Here is a 22,570-nt window from a genome sequence, read left to right as displayed (position 1 = left end):
ACATATGTTTCGTCTTCTTCTGTGTTATTGTTCCTGTTTTCTTCTTCAGTGTGTTTACTGGCGGATAACGTTTTTCAGCTAAAGTTAAACATAATACTGCCACCTGCTCTACCAGAGGCCACTTTACCTCCGTGCACTCTTTTTAAATTAGGCCTATTTTTATTTTTGAAAGGTTAAACATACGGGATGATTACGGGAAAATATGTAAACGGAAGGACAGCGGGATAGAAGTAAAAATACGGGATGATATCTTTGGCAATTACACGTGATTTTTGTTGGATTATTGGCTCAAAGTTATGATTTTGAGTTTGCTTGCTAGTTTGAGGAGCTGATTGTATCTGCTGTTGTGATTGTGATCTAAATAGACGAGATTCTAAGCTTTCTAATGAGGTATGGCATGGGTACCACATCCAGCATGGTGGACTGTACACAACACAGGGCAAAAATAAAACTCCTGCTGGGCCTGCGGACGGACAGTCCACACGGTAAGAGAAGTTAAATATGTTTCACGAAACGGTCTCTCGGTAATGGTGAATAAGATGCGCCTCCATGCGCACAATATGTCTCTGCTGTAAATACTGTGAGTTACATCTGAGCAACCAAACTGAAAACTGCGAGTAATAAATGTCCAGTGTTATAACACAGCTCTGACTGACGCTGCAGTCAGAGCTGGAGATTCATGTTTAGATATGGAGTTGATCTCTGATTGTATAACCTTCAGATCACAGAGATGAGATGTGACTGTAAGAACATGTGTACAAAATGGACGTGGAGGATTCCATGGTTGCTATGGTTTTCTCCAGGTGCATCATTCATATACGATCATTATTTTAAAAACAAACAAAGTCTGAAAACCGTCAAGAAAAGTGTTTCTCAACTTTCACTCGACGATTTCTTCCAAGTTATCGCTTTTACTGAGGACTTTTTACATCCGGACAAGAAGTAAAGACTCACAGAGACTAACGAAAGAGACGCAACAAACTTCCATCATGGAAAATGTGAGATTTGATCACTTTGAAAGTCTGCAGTGTTTTTTATGTCATTTACCGTCGAATCGTCAAACTATTCATTAAATACAACGTACAATTATGTTTTAATAATATTATAATGTATATCACTATTGCGTATTTTAATGAAGCTAATTAAAATGGGCCTACCGCACTGACGTACTTGGGCTTAGTACATACAGTAATTCCCAGTAGATATGTGACATATTTTCATACAATATAATACAATATATAATATGGGCTACGGTATATGTATCACTAAGTTATTACTGACATGAGGGCAAAGTCATAATGTCTGCTTTGAAAACGTTGAATTGTACTTGAAGCCTCATTCTAACATGTGTGTTGTTGCAGTGTGATGTGCCTGTCCACCTGCAACACAAGCAGACAGGAAGGAGAGTCTCTGCAAGGAGGCCTGCAGCCTGCAGACAGTGTCCCTGCTGCAGAGACGACCAGGTGAGACATTTGATTCTCATGTGTGTCCTTTCAAATTGTTAAAAGTATGTTGTTAAGTAAGAAGTTTAGTGGAGCCTGACATCCTCTTGTGTGTTGCTGACTTTCTCCAGGTGCCAGTTGTAAAGCGCCAGCGCTCTCCTGCTTCTGCAGACCTTCCCCAGAAGAGGAAGCGTACCTCTGTGGCCCCCAGCCCCCAGACCCCCACTGCTGCACTGCACCTTGATGGAACTGTAAAGATCCAGAACCGCTCAGTGGAGGAGTACCAGCAGCTCTACCATGAAGCTGTGGATCACATGCTGAGGTATGTTGTGTCAACAATCAATCAGATGATTAAGATATTTTACAATCACTGAGAAAACTATCGCAAAATGTTTCATTCATCGTTCTGATTTAATTTCTGTGTCTTCCGCTCCTCACAGGTTCAAGAGTGGTCGTCTGCGTCTGTACAGTTTAGCTCTGGGACGTCGTATCAAGCAGAAGCTGTGGGAGAGACTGGACCGTCCCACGTCCACACAATCAGTGGATGAAGACGGACTGGTGCTGGTGGACGTTTCCTACGGGGTTGCTGTCTTTCCTCCGCTCTATGATGTGGATGTTTCAGGAGAGCCAACTCCGCCTGTCAGCAACCTGCAGGCATAGCCTCCACCTGCAGATTCCTGCATACAGCTTCAGCCAAACCTCCACCTACAGCCTCTATCATTACCCTACAGCCACCGCCTCCACCTACAGCCTCTATCATTACCCTACAGCCACCGCCTCCACCTACAGCCTCTATCATTACCCTACAGCCACCGCCTCCACCTACAGCCTCTATCATTACCCTACAGCCACCACCTCCACCTACAGTGTCTGGCAGACAGCTGCAGCAAAAGCACCACCCACAGTGTCTGTCAGCAACCTGCAGGCAGCGCCTCCGCCTACAGATTCTGGCAGACAGCTGAGACAAAACCTCCACCTACAGCCGCTGTCAGCAACCTGCACCTCCACCTGCAGATTCTGGCAGACAGCTGAGACAAAACCTCCACCTACAGCCGCTGTCAGCAACCTGCACCTCCACCTGCAGATTCTGGCAGACAGCTGAGACAAAACCTCCACCTACAGCCGCTGTCAGCAACCTGCAACCACGACCTCCACCTACAGATTCTGGCAGACAGCTGAGACAAAACCTCCACCTACAGCCGCTGTCAGCAACCTGCACCTCCACCTGCAGATTCTGGCAGACAGCTGAGACAAAACCTCCACCTACAGCCGCTGTCAGCAACCTGCACCTCCACCTGCAGATTCTAGCAGACAGCTGAGACAAAACCTCCACCTACAGCCGCTGTCAGCAACCTGCAACCACGACCTCCACCTACAGATTCTGGCAGACAGCTGAGACAAAACCTCCACCTACAGCCTCTCCCAGCAACTTGCACAGCCAGCTTCTGTCCTGTTGCCATGTGGAGGCCTCAGCGAGGATCGGAGATACACACACACACACACACACACACACACACTATGATCCTTCAGTTAACATACAAACACATTTATAGCTGCCTGGGCAGATAGTTTAAAGCTGCGTTTCTGTTTATGTTCGGTTTACTTCTTCTTCTTCTTTTCCTCCTCCTCCAGACCCTGTTGGACTTCTCAGACTTCAAGTCTACCATAAGATGATCGAGGGCCGTCTGGACACTTTCCTTCTACACGAGCTGCGTACCAGAGATGCTTCTTCCTCCTCCCCACCCTGCACTTTCACCACCAACTCCTGCTCCTCTCCCAAACTGAGAGCGACCCACAATAATTTGCATAAAACTGATTTTTGGGATCCTAATAAATGAGTAACTTTGAATGCTGTTGTCCAGTCACATTTTTTAAATCTTTTCTATTTGAGTTTGCCAGCAGAGAACGTTACCAACTAGTTACTTTGTGACAAGTCACCCCTAATGAATGGTTTATAGGAATTATTTAATATCTTAGAAATGCTTGTGTCTCTTTCTAGTAAGTCATGTCTGCAGTTACAAATGTTAGTAAGTTATTAATAAAGGGTTTTGAGTTTTTCCATTTCTAATAAGACATCAGAAAAAGCTTGTCAATTATAAATAAATCATTAATAAAGGATTCTTATAGTAATCCATTGTTACAGTTGTACATTTTTTATTTCTATTAATTCATATATTATGTTGGATATCAATAACAAAAGGAGGTTCCCACTAAAAGCTAGTGAAGACAATCCTCTACCAAACGATGCATTACAGCAGGGCTGTTCAACTTCATTAGCAAGTAACAGGAAAATCACTGGGGGGTTTGTGGGTCACACAATAATGTCAATGAATCACTAACAACTCTTACTTACAGTAGTGTTAATAGTTACTAATACATGAAATGAACTCGTCACGTGCATCCCTTTTTTTTCCCACTTTAATTGTATCACCTTAATTCATTACAGAAAGCAACCAGTCCAAACACAAAAGCAGGAAAGCGCAAAATGTTGCATCTTTAAAACCAAGGAGACAAGAGTTGTTTTCCCAACAGGTCCATGTCCACTAATGTAGAAAGAAAAGATGAATATAATAAAACAGTATTCATCACATTACCAGTAAGTAGCCCTGTTTATAATATCCTCAACACTTCCAAACATACATAAGGTGCTTTGAAAATAAGTCCATATATATAAAATGAAATACTAAATGCAAATAGAACATAGTAAAACAGTAGCATCAGACTCACAATAACATACATATCTTATACATTTTTACAATTTAACAGTAAGTAGGCTTGTTTGAATCATAAAGCAGATCTGTCTTTGCATTTACACAAAGAATGCATTATATGCCTAAGTCAGGTGATGTACTCCTATAGAACTACAAACATATCACACTTCTGTCATTCTGAGCCTGTTTGAGTCAGTGAGAGAAATTACACTGCCTTGATATAGCTATTTTAGCATAGTCTGGCTCATAAGTGGTAAGAGCAATCCTGAGACACTCGGGTACCTCACTCTGTTGCGACAGGCAAAGAGAGCGCAACTCAGGCAAGAGGGTGTGCCAGCCCTTACTGATCATGTGGTGGACATGAAAATCAGTAAGACGGAGCTGAGCCAGTACTGCAGCGGGAGGATGCGTGGTGAAGAGGCCACTATCAGCCTCATGGAGCAGCTGCTGCAGAGACTTTGGGGTCAAAATTGGAGAGACCTCATGGGCGTGCCACTGCTGGACCAGGTGCGCATGGAGCACATTTGGCGTGTGCAGAAACACCGCGTTAGGTGTGCAGCTGTACACTGACAGGAACCACCACCAAGAGTGGCGTGTCAACACCAACAGCCTGAAGATGTTTGGCCGAGAATTTGTGCCAACCATTAGACCACCTGTCAAATACACTGGTATATATAATTGATATCTGCTACATAATACTTTTGGTGTGTTGGTTTTCAGTGTTCCTACTTAAGTTCAACGAGGCTTTATTTGTATCATTCTCATTGCCAAAGCATATTAATATATCTGTTATTTTCCATAGGAGAGCTGCTTGGTGTTGACTACCTGCTGAGTCAGACTGGAAAGCCCCTTAAAATCAACCCAGACTCAGAGGAGACTGAGAACATGCTGGAGGATGTGGATGAGGGCGAGGAAGGAGAAGAAGAGGAGGGCTTAGAGGAACATACCATGTCAAGTCTCCTCAATGACCCAAGCTTCTCTGTCTCTTCCTTGCCTTGTTCCTCCTCTGAACCACTCTCCTCCTCCCAGGCTGCTGCCTCCTCCCAGCCTGCTGCCTCCTCTCTGCCTGCTTCTTCCTCCCAGCCTGCTCCCTCCTCTCTGCCTGATGCCTCCCAGGCTACTGCCACCATGACGCAGCCAGGTGTCTCCTCAGCACTTGATTCGGAACCTCCTGATGAGTCCGGGGTATATAAACATAATTATTTGTAAAGAAATATAATCACTGTATCTGTGTTTTGTCCCATCTCACTGTCCTCAAGTTTTGTTGGTCATCTCTGTAACTTTGGGCAGTCTGTGGATGACTCTGGCATGGACAGAGTGGACAGCTTGGCAGAGTGTCTGGTGGAGCTGAGAAATCAGCTCTCTCTTGTCCTTAACAACCAACAGGTCAGGAGCATTTATAGTCTTGCTACTTTACCTATGCGTCATAAATGTTCACACTTGCACATGTTTTTGTCTTCTCGTGTGCTGTTTTTGTCTCTCGATGCTTAGGTGAGCAACATTGTTGCTCTGTGGCAGAACCTGCATGCACTCACCACCACTGCCCCGATTGCCCAGTTACCAGATTGCTGCCGCCTGATTGAGACCATCTTTGTCAGGCTCTGTGACATCCACCGCAGTCCCAAGAAGAGAGGGTGGGCACAGTGTCCAGATGGGATATCATCCTGGAGGAATACAGAAAAATCAGGCGGCGCATTCTGGCCAATGGGACAGTTATGCAGCAGACCACCCTGCAGCTGGTGGAGGTGAGCCACGCCAGCCTGGTACAGTGGTATAACAAAAGGGTGAAGAGGGAGGACAATGGGAGGTGATGCAGGGGCTGACCCTTTCCCTGCTAATGTGCGTCCCCAATGTGCACCCCCCCATCCAGGCCTGGCTCACCAGGCCTTTTAGATAGATAAATAGACAATAGATAAATAGTGAGAGAAAGTACTGAATAAGAATAAACCTTTGAAAATGCATAATGATTGCCATCAAACAAAAACAAAAACATGTGCTTCACAAGTTTTATTTTGATTATTAAAAAAATCTATAATTGTGCTTATAAAAAACAAAAACATGTTTATGTTCGGCCCACAGAGACGTGTACTGTTAGAAACATGTAACTGTTCAGTGGTCCAACGTTTGGCCAACTAACCAGTTAACATTCCCAACAAACAGACTACATGTTGAAGCACAGCCATTGTGCTGAAAGTAATCTGTAATATAATCCACAGTGAAAAATGCTCTCCTCCTTCAGAGAGTCCCAAGTGTTAGGACACCAGCAGCTGTAGGAGTCTGGCCACCACCACAACTTGAGGCTGTTTCCTAGAACTCTGTACTGCTGCTTGGTGGTGATCTGCTCCGGAAAGGCTGCAAAATACATTAAAACATTATTTTTAACACTTGGGTATGTACTCCATCCAATAAAATACAAAAGCACAATATCACATTAATTGGAAAAAAGATGAAGCAATAGAAATCCATCTCACACTCAGACTAATATAATTCTTGCGGTAACATCAAAGTCTTCCAGCTTTAAACTCCGGACAACTCTCTGCTCAGTTTTTCCTCAGTGACTGATGAACATAATTCCTGTGGATGCTGGAAGTGGACCAGAGTAACTGAGAGAAACTCAATCCATACGATGACGTCGCACTATACGCTGTGCAAAGTTCATTGTTTTTGCAATTAAACTGCAGATCTTTGAGTTTTGGGCTGACAAAACAACACATTTATAGTACTAGTAGTCGTCAAACAATAGATTTCCACTCTAGACAGCTGGCTGGATTCAACTTTGCTCTAAACTTATTAACAAACTGATTTTATGAGGGCTGATAGCACGAGGTGTGTCAGTGTGGGTGGATGCAAGTATTTTGAAAGATAAACAGTTTGACTTACACAAGCTTTGAGAGAAGCCCAAGAGGTTGGCCACTTCTCTGGGGGTAAAATAACACAGCTTCAGTTTCAACAGCTGCTGGAGCTTCTCATCCTCAGAGTGCTGATCCAGACCTGTAAACACACTCTCCATCTGCAGAGCACCAAGCAAACGCCTTCAACACACGAGCATAAAGACATGCCATTGTTTGCACACTGAACTGATGAAACTGGGGTCAGCTGGGAAGTGTTAGTAAAATCTCTGTTTCCCACAATTAATCACAGAAGCTGAAGGCTACATTATTTTTGGCGCAAAGCATTGACATTGACAGTGTATGTTTTGTGCCTCGTGCTTGTGCGATTGTTATTGCTGGCGAACATCGCTTATTCCGCCGTGTGCGATGCTAACATCTGAATGGCACACTTTACAAAAAGCATAAGTTTGCCCGACTCTGCTTTTAATAAATAAGGGAAGGTCTCCTCCCATTTGTTCAGGTACTTACATAAAGTTTTAACTTGTTTGGCAGGTACAACTGCGTCTCCATCTATCTCCCGTTCACTGTGACTCTCATCATACGTTTCTTCTTCTTCTGTGTTATTATTCCTGTTTTCTTCTTCTGTGTGTTTACTGGAGGATAACCTTTTTCAGCTAAAGTTAAACATAATACTGCCACCTGCTCTATCAGAGGCTACTTTACACTTTTTTTAATTAGGCCTTTTTTTATTTTTTGAAAGGTTAAAAATACGGGATAATCGCGTGAAAAACAGGAGGGTTGACAGGTATGAATGCTAACATCTGAATGGCACACTTTACAAAAAGCATGAGTTTGCCCGACTCTCCTTTTTATTAAATAAGGGAAGGTCTCCTCCCATTTGTTCAGGTACTTGCATAACGTTTTAACTTGTTTGGCAGGTACAACTGCGTCTCCATCTATCTCCCGTTCACTGTGACTCTCATCCATATGTTTCTTCTTCTTCTTCTGTGTTATTGTTCCTGTTTTCTTCTTCTGTGTGTTTACTGGCGGATAATGTTTTTTCAGCTAAAGTTAAACATAATACTACCACCTGCTCTACCGGAGGCCACTTTACCACCGTACACCTTTTTAAATTGGTATTCTTACTCTGTAAAAATTGTAAGATTTTCAGTTCAGCATTAGAATACCATGTATTCAATATAATTAAGTCAAGTTGTCAACATTTGCTGTTAAGTTCTTGTAATGGAAAATGTCACATGTCCATTCTATTCCTATTGTTTAATACTTGGTCTAATGAACTTCTGTCTTTCCCAGCATATCTCTGTAACTTTGACTCCTCATATTCTTCATCAATATTTTGTCTGATGAATCTTCTCCCCTCCCCTTTCTACTCACTGTTTTATTTTGTCTTCCTAACACTTGCAACTGGGTGAACTCTCCACACACACACACCCCTTCTCTGATGCCTGTCGTTGTGGGCCAACTGTGGCAATCTTCCAGCCCTCCTTCTCCTGACTCTCTGTAAATACATGCATACACTTTGATCGGGGTTCTTCCTCATGCAGACTGCTTGCACTCTGTATGATTGATGATCCTTCTTTGCAAAGAATAAATACTCCAAAGACAAGCTTATTTCTCAAGAATCTTCATTTCAGTATTATAGACTTCAGTGGTAATTTGTATAAGGACTCGATTAAAACTTTCCACCACATTCTCCTATAATTAAGACACAGCGTGCCCCCCACCCTGTGTTACACAGAGAGTTTATACCAGCGTGATACTGCCAAGCATTCAGCCTGAGTAATAGAGCCTGAGAGTGAGCCAGTGTGCTCCCAGCCCTGTGAAGTTATTTACCTAGCTGTTACCGCCACATGTTCCAGCCTGAGTCAACTTTAAGAAACAATCCTTTGATTGTAATTACCCTGCATTTCAGTTAGTGCATGTTGTCATTTTTGTAAGAAACGTAGTTTTGAAACTTTGTTTACCTTTGTGGCCCCAAATTGTTATGCCCACCAGATGGTGCAGTAGCTGATCTTCTTCCTCAAGAAAGCCACTACTGTTTGGTTAGTGTACTACAGAAGATACACCACAAGGTGTCTGCAAACGCAACACCATAGCCAACCACAATTTGTTTTGTTGTACTAAACAACCTGTTTAGTCTCACTCTCCAGTAGACACACATCTAGAGATCCCCTGTGTAGAGCATTTTATTTCTTCCATAGCACAGAGCGTGAGGCCTGGTTTGAGGCAGTGTGAAGCACAGACTGCATCCACAGACCCATTGTTAAAATGCTTGCTTCCAATTTTTCACAGGCAAACCAGTTATTTGTTTTTGTTTTTCAGAGCAAAGCAGCTTTAGAAAAAGAAGTAGATTCCCCCAGAGCAGTGTTTCTCAAACCTCTTCAGACCAAGGACCACTTAACCAATAAAAAAACCACCTAACTCCCCAAACATCCAAAAACAATAGGCCTGCTTACCACTCCAACAATATATTACAAATGACAGCCTAATAATGAGCTTTGTGTGACCTTCTCTATATCGCTCCTTCACAAATCAACAATACAAATACAACTACGGATTCTACAAGCATTTCGTTCATATGCGATTTAAATGGTGAATGCTGATAGATTTTACACATGATATGAAACGTAGACTACATTTATTACTGAGTTTATGTCCGTACAGAACCGCAACTTACCCACAGCAAGATCGTTTGTTACTGAGAGATACACAAAATACAAACTGTGAGGGCGCCTTCGTCATGTGTTTCTTAAATTCATCACGTTTTCTCTCAAAACATTTCCCAAAGTAATCCTTGTGTTTACTCTCAAAATGTCGCTTGAGTTTGGCGGGTTTCATAGCCTCGTTCACCAACGACTCGTAGCACAAAACAGTGTGCATTGGGATCCTCTTCGTCTCCAGTGCAAAAAAAATTGATGTAGTCGTTGTGATATTTTCTCTTCACTTTAGCGCTGGACTTTCCGCCTTCAAGCCGAGTTTCACAGCTTTCAGCCGGGTGGTGGTTGGACGTTGAACCGCTCTCCTGGGACTCAGTAACGCACACAAAACCACTTGCAGCTGCTGAATCACCTGCATCAGGACGATGCACCTTCACGTCAGATTTTTGATTTAATTTTCTTTTAAACTGACCCTGTCTTGAGGCTTGCCAGCTGACCGCGGCTCAAATTGCAGATCATTTATGACGTAAGATCGTAAAACGAACCTACATAGCTACATCTATGCTACACTCTAGTCCAGGGGTGCCCAAGAGTGTAGTGCGGGCAGATCGCACACTATTAGAATAATCCAACAAAAATGTTTTATATATATATATATATATATATATATATATATATATATATATATATATATATATATATATATATATATATATATATATATATATATACACATGGAGGAACCTTTAAATCTTAAATCAGAATGTTTGGCCACACATTGACCCTAACCTCAACCTCCACTGAGGGACAGAGATAACGGCTCTCAGACTTCCCATCTCTCTGACACAGATATGAGGAAACTTGATATTCTGCTTGACGTGCTTCTCTCTGAAGGGGGGAAAAGAACCTTTCAGGACTGTTCAGCCTCCTGACTCTCCTCCCAGGTGAGTTAATAATAATTAATAATTATATTAAATATAATAATGAATAATTATTTTAATAATTATTCCTTCCTTCTGATAGCTATGTTAATGTATTTTTGAGCTAATTCACCTACCTCATTGTAGTGTGAGTTATTATCAACCCCTATTTACGATTTTATGACTATTAATAGTTGTATTAATAATTATCATTAATATTTGTTAATAACCAGACTTGCTCATAGAAGAACCCCAATTTAATGGTGATACTGACTTGAGGCGTACCAGTTCCAACACGATTATATATAATTTGGCCTAAATGTAATCAAATTTAAATATACCGAGTCTATAAAATACTGAAATCAGCCTATAAAAGTTTTTATTTGTGGAATAATAACTCAATTAGTTGCTAATACCCCAAAATGAAATAAAAATACAGCGTCCTCAGTGATACATACAGCCCTATATACAATATGACAAAAGTCTGTAGTTAATACTAGACATCTTTAAAGATGGCTTCTAATAGCTCAGAGAACCAATATCAATCACATGCATTTAACTCACTTTTTATTTTTATTTTTTTCTCTCTGCTGTTCTCAGGTCTCTAATGCAAAAGAGATCTTAATCTCAATGAGATTACCCGATTAAATAAAGTTTATACATTCATTTAATTAAAAATGTTGCACTAAATGTGAACTAGTAGGTAAACAATGGAGCTTAGTATCACAGTTAATAGCCATACAACGATAAAGCTCTCTTATATTTCTACTGAAATATTTTGCCATCACTGTTTCAGCAAGGATACCTTGAGTTAAATTCAATTGACTGACATTCCTGTAGGCAAAGTCAAAGTACATAACCTATAGTGTTCACCTTTAACGGGTGATTACATGAGAAAATGACAAAGGACTTGTTATTCTTGAACTGTTTGTATTTAACAGTATTTCTACAGTGCTAACTGCACATCCCTAAGAGTCAATACAATGTGAAAGATGAAAATAAACACTGTTACAAACTTTTGAAGCGTGAAAAGTGTGTCACTGTTGTAAAGGTGGAATTATAAATTGCTTTAAATTATTTCATATAATTCAGTGCAAAGACTCAAGCTCGTATTCTTTTTAAGGTAAGCAGCTGCATCATCGTTAAAACGTACATCAGTCTGCATATCAGAAAGTGATCCAATCACAGCTCATGATGCAGAAACAGACAATTCAACTCACAGTCCATTCTTGGATTGAACTGTGAGTTGAATTGTCTGTAACTTGTAATGCACTCAGTTCAAGACACAAGTAAGGCTATATAAGCACAGTTTTAGCACAGCAACCACCTATTGCAGCAGTATTACTGTATCATAATTGATTCTGTGACTTTGTCTTCCTGCCGTCTCAATGCAGAAAGTTTTAGTAGTGATTCAGTACACTTTAGTTCAGTGTAAAGACCTGTTTGTTTGTGTACTGAACAGCATGCAGCAACACACATGCTGACATCCTTGTTTTGTTTTGTTTTTCCAACTCATGTAGTGAATGAAACAGCACCTGGATCGTGCTGCTTTAAATTCTTTACAGGAAAATGCCGCTGCTGCAAATGATCTCAATCATTAAGACTCACAGCAGCTGTAAAGAAAAGGGATTTGTGTATGTCTGTGCTTTACTCTACTTTACTATTAATCCTCACTAGAGCTATGATGTTTAGTCGGTTGGTTTCTTTCGTTTACTTTTTGATTAGATTTGAATTAATTTATTAATATTCAGTATTCAGATGAATTAGTGCCTGGCTCTACCAGTGCCCTACAGTAGGAGGCAGTATACATCTTTGGAATGTGTTTACAATCTGCCATGAATGAAGAAGAAGAAGAAGAAGAAGAAGAAGAAGAAGAATAATAAGAAGAAGGAAGAGAAGAAGAGAATCCGGGCTAACCATGGCTACTGCTGACAGTGGGGCTAAACCCCTTCAAAATGCTATGAAAATGGCAAAACTAGCAATACAGCTGGACGGAGAGAACAAACACAAGGTAGAGTGCTACTGAGCTTGACAGCAGCGACAACATGAAGGTTTAACCTCACAGGAAACAGTCTGTAGTGAGGTAAACAGACGGAAAGGGGCGGGGAACCATTAGCTAGCTATCCTGTCACTTAACGGTTTGTGCAGACCAACAAGAGTCGTTCAGCTAATATCACCGTCACCGTTTCTCATAATAGAAAGTGAATCATATATGTTAGTCATTAAGATTACAAGTCAATAAGGACATTTGACACTAGATATCTGAAGTTTTATTTTAAATTCAGTAGGCCAACAAAAACAATAATCTTGTGAAGAGAGGTGGTCAGTGGAATTGGTATTGTAATGAGTTAATGTTGCATGTAGAGTGTAGACATTATTGTATATAAATGATTGTAAATAGTATTTTTTAAGAGTCTAGTAACCATAAAACGGTCTATCTTGATATAAAATACAAAGTCGATTAAAACATAAATACACAGTTATTAGTCAGTAAGTAACTAACAAGTTAGTTAGTAAGTAATACTATAATAGTAGTGATAGTAGTGAAAGTTAACCGTTTAATAGTCTTGATTAGATACAGTAGTTACAGTAGTAATTACTACAACATACAGTAGTGACTTCTGGAGGAGGATTAGATATTTATGTGTTTAAAAATAATTATTAATGAGTCCTTAATCACCAAATGGAATTTCATAATAAAGGGACCAGTACAGTAAACAATAACTATCCAGCCATCATACCCACTACACCAGGTTGTGGGGGGCTGGAGCCTATCCCATTATGGTTTTGGGCAAGAGGCAGTGTGCACTCTGGACAGGTCACCAGTCTACCATCAAGCTTAAAACAGTGACTTGTTTTGAAATAAGTCGAAGCACTTATTCAGTAGTAACCTGTAAATGCAGAACAGTAAATAAAGAATTTGAAGAACGAGCAAAAACAGTAAAGTCATGACGTTGGTCATGGTGTTGAATTAGCTTGTAAAATGTAGGAAATACATGCTGATATAGACATAATCAGTGTGTATGGCATTGAGACAATTCAACAAGCAACCCCTAACACATACTTGATATTTTAGACATTGAAAATTGCATCACACTATTATAAGGTGAAAGAACATTGTGAAAATAACAGGCTAGCCAATTTCAAACATTTACATTTTATTACAGTCTTGGCTTGGGAATCAAATTAAAGAGAGACCTTTATGCCTTTGTAAAAATCTGTTTTGTCAGGTGTATTTTCTTTGCTGATAAGTGAGTATGTCTGCCAAACATGACATTGACAAACCATTGCCTTTATACAAACTACACCTGAATTGATTAATGCAGTGCATAGAAAATCTCTGTTGGTGCTGTTTTCTTTATTATTGTACATAACAAAAAATAAACACTTTGTTGTTGTTTAGCATTTTCAGGTTGACTATTTTTAATTCTGACTTGTAACTATTGCCATGTCTCATTGGCAGTAGCTATTATTATTATTATTATTATTATTATTATTATTATTATTATTATTATTATGTTTATGGTATACCACTATAATAATGAGATACTACGTGCTTACGCTCTTTCTGCAGGAAGCTTACTGTGAATACCTCCGGACGATCAACTTCATATCACATGCACTTTTGGAGGAAGCTGGGTCACAAAGTAAGCTCTGAATAATGACATACTGAATATGATGATACAAATACTGAGATGCTTTACAATACATATCTAACTTCATGTTTTCCCTTTCATCAGTAGAAACTGTGAAATAGGCTTTTATTTAAAGCTCACTGCTGTAAATTATAGCTTACATGGTTCATTGGATAAGTAAATTGATTTTTCTGATTTTACTTGGATGGGCACATATTCATATATTAATATATTAGAAAGATGTCGCAATAGAGGCTAACTATAATAGTAGCATTAAACCTGCATCAACAATTCTCAGCCTTCTCCCTGGAACTGCAACATAAAACATTTCAAACGGGCATTTTATGTATGTTCACTTTGATCACTGTGGTTCATTTTGCTGAATCTTTTGGATTTAGTTAAATTGACTTTACCCAATTATCTCAAAGTGTTATGGAGCACCGACTAAGACTTAACACAAGAAAGCTTACCGTAACTGTCACTGTAACCTACATTTGCAAAAAAATCAATATTATCGAACAATAGATTTTTACTTGATTTTGCTACTGCATTCTGTCTGTTCCCCAAATGCAAAAATGTCCTCCCAGCTTATTATTTTGAAACAGAGTTTAGATTTGTGTTTAAACTGAGAGGTTTGGGCAGGATCAAGCAGGTTAGCAAACTGCGTATCTTTTTCCCCTATATACACTGAAATCACAATAACTTTACTTACTAGATTATTATAAAAAATGGGGGGGGAAAGAAAGAAGATTATGCAAATGTGGGCAGTATACACACTTACTGTATGTGCACATTTTTAGATAAACACTTGCACTCACAGTTGTTTTTGATGAAACTGAGAGTCAACTTCGACTTGATTCAACTTTATGATTTAGATTTTGTATGATGTAATTTGTGGTGCTGTTTAACTCTATATAAGAGATATATGGTGTGTCCATTATTAACCTACCCTCATTGATATAAATGACAAAATAATAGAAACAATTCTCAGCAAAATGCAATACAGTTCAACAGCACCACAAACTGCAGCCTCCAAAAGGATGATCGTTGAATCAACAATTCTCTCATTATTTCAACCACAACTGAACATTCTAACTTTCAGAAAAGTAAGATTTATTGCAGGGCTGTATTAGACTGCATTAGTTTTAGCTTAGTGTGCCTTATTATTTGGTAACAGAGTGTATGGTTTAAACATGCATAATAAACGTGAGTACATAGTAAAAAAGGGGAGGAGGGATGGGGGGAGAAAAAAGGAGAGGAATGGAGCAACTTATCTTTTTGTTGTGTAATGAAATCACACATGCCAAATGATTATTTGATATGTTGCAGTTATGTAATAATAATAATAATAATAATAATAATGATAATACATTTTATTTATCAAGCGCTTTTAAAAGGTAGTCAAAGACGCTTGTAGATGGCCAGTTCAATATGCTGTATTTGAGGGGGGTGGTACCTTTAATCAGGCTGTTCTCATTCACTGTTCGTGTTTATACCTACAAAAAGTAATGCTCTATGATTTGTACATACTCCACATAATCAATTTGATGTAACCCATGTAATCATGAACCTGTTTGAACCCTGTTTGTATCATGAGTACAGGGCTGCCTCAAATTAAGTCAGGTGATGCGTAGGGAAGGACCAATCTCTTTATACACCCATGGGAAAGACCAAGGAGACTGCTGTTCGTGTCCTGTGTGCAACCAAAAGTCAATGTTGACCTATTTTAACATACTTTTGTTATGTAACGTAATGTACTAATTTGAACCCAAACCACAATTATTTCCCAAACCTACCACAGACGCACTTATTGCTCATGTTGAAAAAAAAAATATATATATATGATATTTAAACTATTCAAATCATTTTTGCACGGTTCTCTTCTGGACCATGAGGATGATAAGAGATGTATAGACCAAGAGAAAAGCCTATGAGGTTTGAACATGGCAGTCAATGGGACCAGTCCAGACTTTCAGACTCATGGGGTCAAGCAGAACTAACATAGTTAATCTTTCTAAGCAGACTTGAACTAATCAACTTGAATACAGTAGTTGATTGTTGGCAAACAATTGAATCAGATCTCAAAGGCCTCAAAGACCTTAATATAGTAAACCTGCATTAGATCAATCATCCAGGAGTGACTTTCTCTGTCTTTTCTTTCTTTCTGTCTCAGCCTCAGATGACAGGGATGTGGTAGCGGTGGAGGTGGGGCGGATGTTGAGGCTGGCTGAGCAATGTCTGGAGCGAGCCAAGTTATTTATAGGGAAGAGAGCTGACCTCCCTGACCTCTCTGCTTCCGTCTCCACTCCCTTTTCCTGCTCACCTGGCCAATCAGAGCTACATCAGACTGCTGTCCTCCCAGCCGCCATTGCTGCAAACACTGGTGAATGCGTCCCCTCTAATCAGAAGCATTGCTTTTATCATCATATCGTTCAATCACTGCTAATTTGGAGCCTGCCCCAGGGGTCACAAATAAAAATAAGCCAATGTGTAGCCACATGATTTTGTTTTTTAAGCCAATCACCACTGTTTGTCTCTCTGTTTCACCTCTGCTGTCACAGTCCCTTCATCTGATACTCCTGCTGACGCAGGGTGTAAAGCAACCAGCCCAACAAAGACCGGTCACCGCAGGGTGTTGTCAGATGGTAGCGGGGAGCTCTCCCCTTTTCTGCCTCCTGAAGTCTTCCAGAGACTTCAAACAGTGGAGTCACAGGACACAAGCAAGAAGTAGGGGCCAGTTTTTTATCAAGGAGGGCAAATATTGCTCCATTCTATGACCGATATGCTCTGAAGTTACTTCTAGTTTCCATTTAGTGCATAATGTTTTGAGCAACCAGGTTAAAACATCAAACAGATTCTTACACTCATTGATCAATTTTATACCTGGGGTTGGACATAAAAGCATTTAAGTCTTTAATACGGTTCCCAGGGTCACTCCCTCTCACTTTTGTCTTCACACTCAGTTCTCTCTGTGCCTCAGGATATTGTTTGTGGGAATTTAAAAATTATTTGGAAAGTGACAAAAATAATATTACATTTAACGTGCAGAATCCTGTTGTTGCCATATGTGGATGTTGTTGTATGAGCATTTCTTTTTATAAGAATGTCAGCCATGTTGATTTGAAATATTCAGCAGTGAAAGTGTCCAAATTGCAAAGAATTATCATTCTGACAGTTATAAAGAGATATTGTTTTATTTGCCTTTGACACATCCCTTAAGTAACATATTGCTTGTTTACATTTTTGTGTGTGTGTGTGTGTGTGTGTGTGTGTGCGCGCAGCAGGGAGCTGACACCCATTGAACAAGCATCACGCTTGAATCAGAAGTTGAAAGCCAATTATGAAGCTCGTCTGGCAAGGCTCGCACCTGGTCAGGCCTACCAGAAGACATCTTTGGTAAGTGTGTGTGTGTGTGTGTGTGTGTGTGTCTGTGTGTGTGTGTGTGTGTGTGTCTGTGTGTGTGTGTGTGTGTGTGTGTGTGTGAGAGAGAAAGAGGAGAGACAGACCATGCAACTCAGATATGTTGTCAAAAAGGCTGTGTGAGAAATACTGCACTGTGCACAATACTTCCAAAACCTTGTCAGCCACTCAGTCCAAGTATCTGAAAAATAAAAAATGTTATGAAAACATTTTAAAAGAAGTTCAGATATGCGAGAATTTCACTTCAGTCAATATTAGGACCGATAATTATATATACAAATCAGAGAGAAAAACAGAGAGAGACTGAAACGAAATAGAAACTGAGAGGCAACTTTATTTGGTCCTTATCTCATCGCGGTCACTTAACTTAAAATAGTCTAAAGTTTCTGATAAGGATGGGGTTTCTTCCACACACTGATTTTCATTTAGCTGGCGCTTTTGTCCAAAGCGACTTACAATAAGTGCAAACAACCATGAAGATACAACTCTGAACAGCAAGAATATTGCAGGTACATTAGCTTCAGATAAGTGAAACCAATTTAAGTGCTACATACAGAAATGAGAAAATGGAATTTTTATTTATTAATTATTATAATTGGCTGAGGTGCAGTCGAAACAGGTGAGTTTTCAGTTTGCGACGGAAGATGTGAAGACTTTCTGCTGTTCTCACATCAATGGGGAGGTCGTTCCACCATTTTGGAGCCAGGATAGCAAACAGGCGGTTTTATTTGAGGGGAATCTGGGTCCCACTCGCAGTGAGGGAGCGAGCTGATTGGCCGATGCAGAGTGAAGTGAACTTGCTGGGTTGTATGGTTTGACAAGGGGCTGAGATCCATTCACAGCACGGTAGGTCAGCACCAGAGTCTTGAAGCAGATTCGGGATGCCACTGGTAGTCAGTGAAGGGAGTGGAGAAGCGGTGCATTGTGGGAGAACTTGGGTAGGTTAGGTCAGGCTGCTGCATTCTGGATGAGCTGTAAAGGTCGGATGGCACATGTAGGCAGTCCAGCAAGGAGGGAGCTGCAGGAGTCAGTGAGATGTCAAGAGCCTCGACAAGAACCTGCGTCGCCTTCTGAGTCAGTAGGGGACGTATCCTCCTGATGTTGTACAGAGTGTGTCTGCAGGAGCGGGCTGTTGCAGCGATGCTGAAAATGAAGGACAGTTGGTCGTCCAGTGTCACACCCAGATTCCTTGCAGTCCGAGTCCGAGGGAAACAATCGAGGTGCCAATGTTGATGGTAAGGTCTTGGATGGGAGAGCCCTTCCTCGGAAGGAAAAGCAGTTTGGTCTTGAGGTTGGGTTTCAAGTGATGTGCGGCCATCCACTGAGAGATGAGATGAGAGATGCTATACAAGCAGAGATTTGTGCGGCCAACTGGGTTTCGGCTTGAAACTCAGAGTTCTTGGAGGGTATAGAGAAGGTTCTGGTGGTTTGGTGGCAAGAGGTGGCAAGCATGAGTGAAAAGGAGTCAGATGAAGGAAGGGCTGAGAGGACAGCTGAGGCAAGAGAGGGAGCGAATGTTACGGTGGACAGGTTCAGTGTTAGAAGAGATAGGTTTGTCATATTGGGAGAGCTGGAGAGAGTAGGAGATGTTAGGTGCCAGTGATCATCGGGCACCAACCGTCTCATAGCAGGGAGGTGCTAACATGTTTATTCTGGACGTCAACAGGTTCTAGTACCATCTTAATGAGCGCTTGGCTGTGATCTAAACCCATCTTCACACACACACACACACACACACACACACACACACACACACACACACACACACACACACACACACACACACACACACACACACACACACACACACACACACACAGCCTGTTTTTAAAATGTGGGGTCCAGAGAGTAAAACAGTCAATTAAGTTAAATGTGCAGTTCAACAAAGGCATAACATGTGTCACTTTTCACAATGGACGCAGTCATTGCGTAATTGAGACACAAATACAGTACATGGGATCCATTTTGTACATTAAATACTAAATACTTCCCTTGTGACTAGTAGGAGCCTCAGAGAAAGACAGTATCTGTGTCCCAGTTTAGGACCAATATCCCTAGGAGACTATATATTAAGACTGATTACTATACATCATAAAGGGCTGACAAAGTATGTCCCCTTTCAGAGGTTTCTTCAAGTGTAGCCAAAAAATCAGTCTTATACCCAAATTTGGATAACATAACCAATGCATCCTGCATGGCTCTTAGTATCCCACAATCCATCACAAGCCAGTCAGTGATTTAATGAAGTGTTCTCCTCAACCTGTGAAGGCAGGGAACAGGTATTTGTCTTCAGGTTGTCATCAGTCACTGATACAGTGAAAATGTCACTACAAATGAATGAATAATGAAAAACCAATGTAAGGTGTAAATGATGTAAGCCACATTTATTTCTTGTTAGCTGGGGAGCTTGTAAAATCACAAGACCTTACAGATTTATGAATGTGTGGCAGTGGGTGTGGTTACAACACCGGCTGCTGGGGGAGAGATGGGAGTGTCTCAAATCAAATCAAATCAAATGTATTTGTATAGCCCAATATCACAAATTATACATTTGTCTCAGTGTGCTTTACAGACTGTACAGGTTACGACACCCTCTGTCCTTAGACCCTCGCATCGCACAAGGAAAAACTCCCTAAAAGAAACCCCACAATTAAAGGGGGAAAAATGGAAGAAACCTCAGCGAGAGCAACTGAGGAGGGATCCCTCTCCCAGGACGGACAGACTGTAATAGATGTCGTGTGTACAGGATACTCTCAGCTGGAGATCAGACAGCTGGACACAATCGGCTAATCAGTCACACAATATAAGCCTGGTGGTAACCTGCTTCTGCTTTTGTAGTAGTCTGAACCAAACCTCCTTCTCCTTCCGTCATGGTCCCTGATCAGGCACCAGTGTGAGAGAGTCCTGCTCTCACCCAGATAAAAATGATGGAAAGAGAAGGAGGTTTGGTGGAGACAAACCGTTTTAATGGTCACAGCCTTAGCCTTTCCAGGTAAAACAAAACAACACGCTCCAATACGGTCTCTCCCAAAGTCCTCTGGCCGTTCTCTGACACGCACATCCCTCCTCCAGGACTCAGAGAAAAATATTTATTTGAAATAATTACATTTTATAAAAATATGGTGTCTAAATAGATCAATGTGTCTGAATTCTATCCTAGGTATGGACTGATTGCTCATTTTAATAAACTTAAATGAATGAGTTCATTTAGCTCATCATTGAAACTAAAAGTCTTAAATTGGTTCAGCATCAGTGTTTGGACACAGCTAAATCAGGCAAGTTGCAACATACTCTGATATTCACTCACTTTTTTCTTATTCCTCTTTTGTTGTCCTCAGACCTAATGCTCTAAGATTACTTAGTTTGTTCAGCTGTTTCATGAGTTTAAAGGAAAAGCTCAGTTAGCAGCCACATCTAATTTCTTAAATTTGATGTAAGTGTGGGAACTCTGAACAATTGTAGTGAAAACCTGGCCTCTCTGTATATGGGATCAATCAATTAACCAACATCGTCAATGTCACGTGATTGCTCTCTTCATAGTTTTTTCAACCTTAGGAAGCATGCCGTACAGCCATAACATACATTTGGGGCAACTTGGGGTTCATCCCAATGTCCCTCCTCGACTCCTCTGTCCTATCTCCTCGATCACTTGACCCGGAACTCGATCGAGACACGCCATGTTGAAGGACGTCCCAATTCCTTAAATGCGTGTGGGGAAGTAGAGGAGAGCGAAGGCTTCCAGAGGAGAGGGAAGGGAGGGAACACAAGTGCATCCTATTAGGAAGTGTTAGATAGATAGATAGATAGATAGATAGATAGATAGATCGATCAAATCAAATCAAATCAAATTTATTTGTATAGCCCAATATCACAAATTATACATTTGTCTCAGTGTGCTTTACAGACTGTACAGGTTACGACATCCTCTGTCCTTAGACCCTCACATCGCACAAGGAAAAACTTCCTAAAAGAAACCCCAAAATTAAAAGGGAAAAAATGGAAGAAACCTCAGGGAGAGCAACTGAGGAGGGATCCCTCTCCCAGGACGGACAGACGTGCAATAGATGTCGTGTGTACAGGATAAACAACATAGTACAAATACAACATTTGACAGAAATTATGTTGTGTTGAAAAAAAAGAAATAGAAAGTATGGATGAATCCAGGAAAATGTCAATAAGGCTTCCCGGTGTCCAGCAGGACCAGGGCAGCAGACACTGTCACGATTCATGATCCTGACGTAAACTTTATCAGAGGCAACCTGCCACATGAGAGACAGACACTCCGGGGATGATACCCCGGATGGTGAGTTAGTAACATACATTTACATAAATGCATACAGATAGAGAGGGAGAAGAAGAGAGAGGGAGAGAAGGAAGAGAGCAGGGAGGTGTCCCCCGGCAGTCTAAGCCTATAGCAGCATAACTAGGGGCTGATCCAGGGCAAACCTGAGCCAGCCCTAACTATAAGCTTTATCAAAAAGGAAAGTCTTTAGCCTACTCTTAAATGTGGAGAGTGTGTCTGCCTCCCGAACACAAACTGGAAGCTGGTTCCACTGGAGAGGAGCTTGATAGCTGAAGGCTCTGGCTCCCATTGTACTCTTAGAGACTCTAGGAACCACAAGTAACCCTGCAGTCTGGGAGCGTAATGCTCTAGTTGGTTTATAAGGTACTATGAGATCTTTAAGATATGCTGGAGCCTGACCTTTAATTGATTTGTAAGTCAGGAGAAGGATTTTGAATTCTATTCTGTATTTTACCGGGAGCCAGTGCAGAGCAGCTAATACAGGAGTAATATGATCCCGTTTCCTTGTTCTAGTCAATACACGTGCCGCTGCATTTTGAATCAACTGAAGAGTCTTAAGCGACTTTTTGGGACAACCTGATAACAATGAGTTGCAGTAATCCAGCCTTGAAGTAACAAATGCATGGACTA

General features: G+C 40.8%; 1 protein-coding gene and 1 long non-coding RNA gene across 2 annotated transcripts in view; one reads left to right on the top strand and one right to left on the bottom strand.

The window, feature by feature from the left end:
• Positions 1 to 6,197: 6,197 nt before the first annotated feature.
• Positions 6,198 to 9,730, bottom strand: LOC115010104 (uncharacterized). Its single transcript, XR_003832411.1, has 3 exons — positions 9,683 to 9,730; positions 7,034 to 7,163; positions 6,198 to 6,505 (listed from the first exon to the last, which is right to left on the bottom strand). It is a non-coding gene; the product is annotated as an uncharacterized LOC115010104 (long non-coding RNA).
• Positions 9,731 to 12,446: 2,716 nt separating this feature from the next.
• vps9d1 (VPS9 domain containing 1) overlaps positions 12,447 to 22,570 on the top strand; it is a 33,068-nt gene continuing 22,944 nt past the window's right edge. Inside the window, exons 1-5 of the mRNA XM_029433664.1 lie at positions 12,447 to 12,593; positions 14,157 to 14,229; positions 16,391 to 16,600; positions 16,779 to 16,944; positions 17,499 to 17,613. Coding sequence (XP_029289524.1) covers positions 12,501 to 12,593; positions 14,157 to 14,229; positions 16,391 to 16,600; positions 16,779 to 16,944; positions 17,499 to 17,613 — 657 coding nt within the window. The 5' untranslated portion in view covers positions 12,447 to 12,500. The remainder of the gene's footprint in view (positions 12,594 to 14,156; positions 14,230 to 16,390; positions 16,601 to 16,778; positions 16,945 to 17,498; positions 17,614 to 22,570) is intronic.

The sequence above is a fragment of the Cottoperca gobio genome, chromosome 6 (genome assembly GCF_900634415.1).
Source record: "Cottoperca gobio chromosome 6, fCotGob3.1, whole genome shotgun sequence".
Lineage (NCBI taxonomy): Eukaryota > Metazoa > Chordata > Actinopteri > Perciformes > Bovichtidae > Cottoperca > Cottoperca gobio.
Note: the sequence above shows the minus strand (reverse complement) of the source record. Positions and strands in the feature narration are given on the sequence as shown.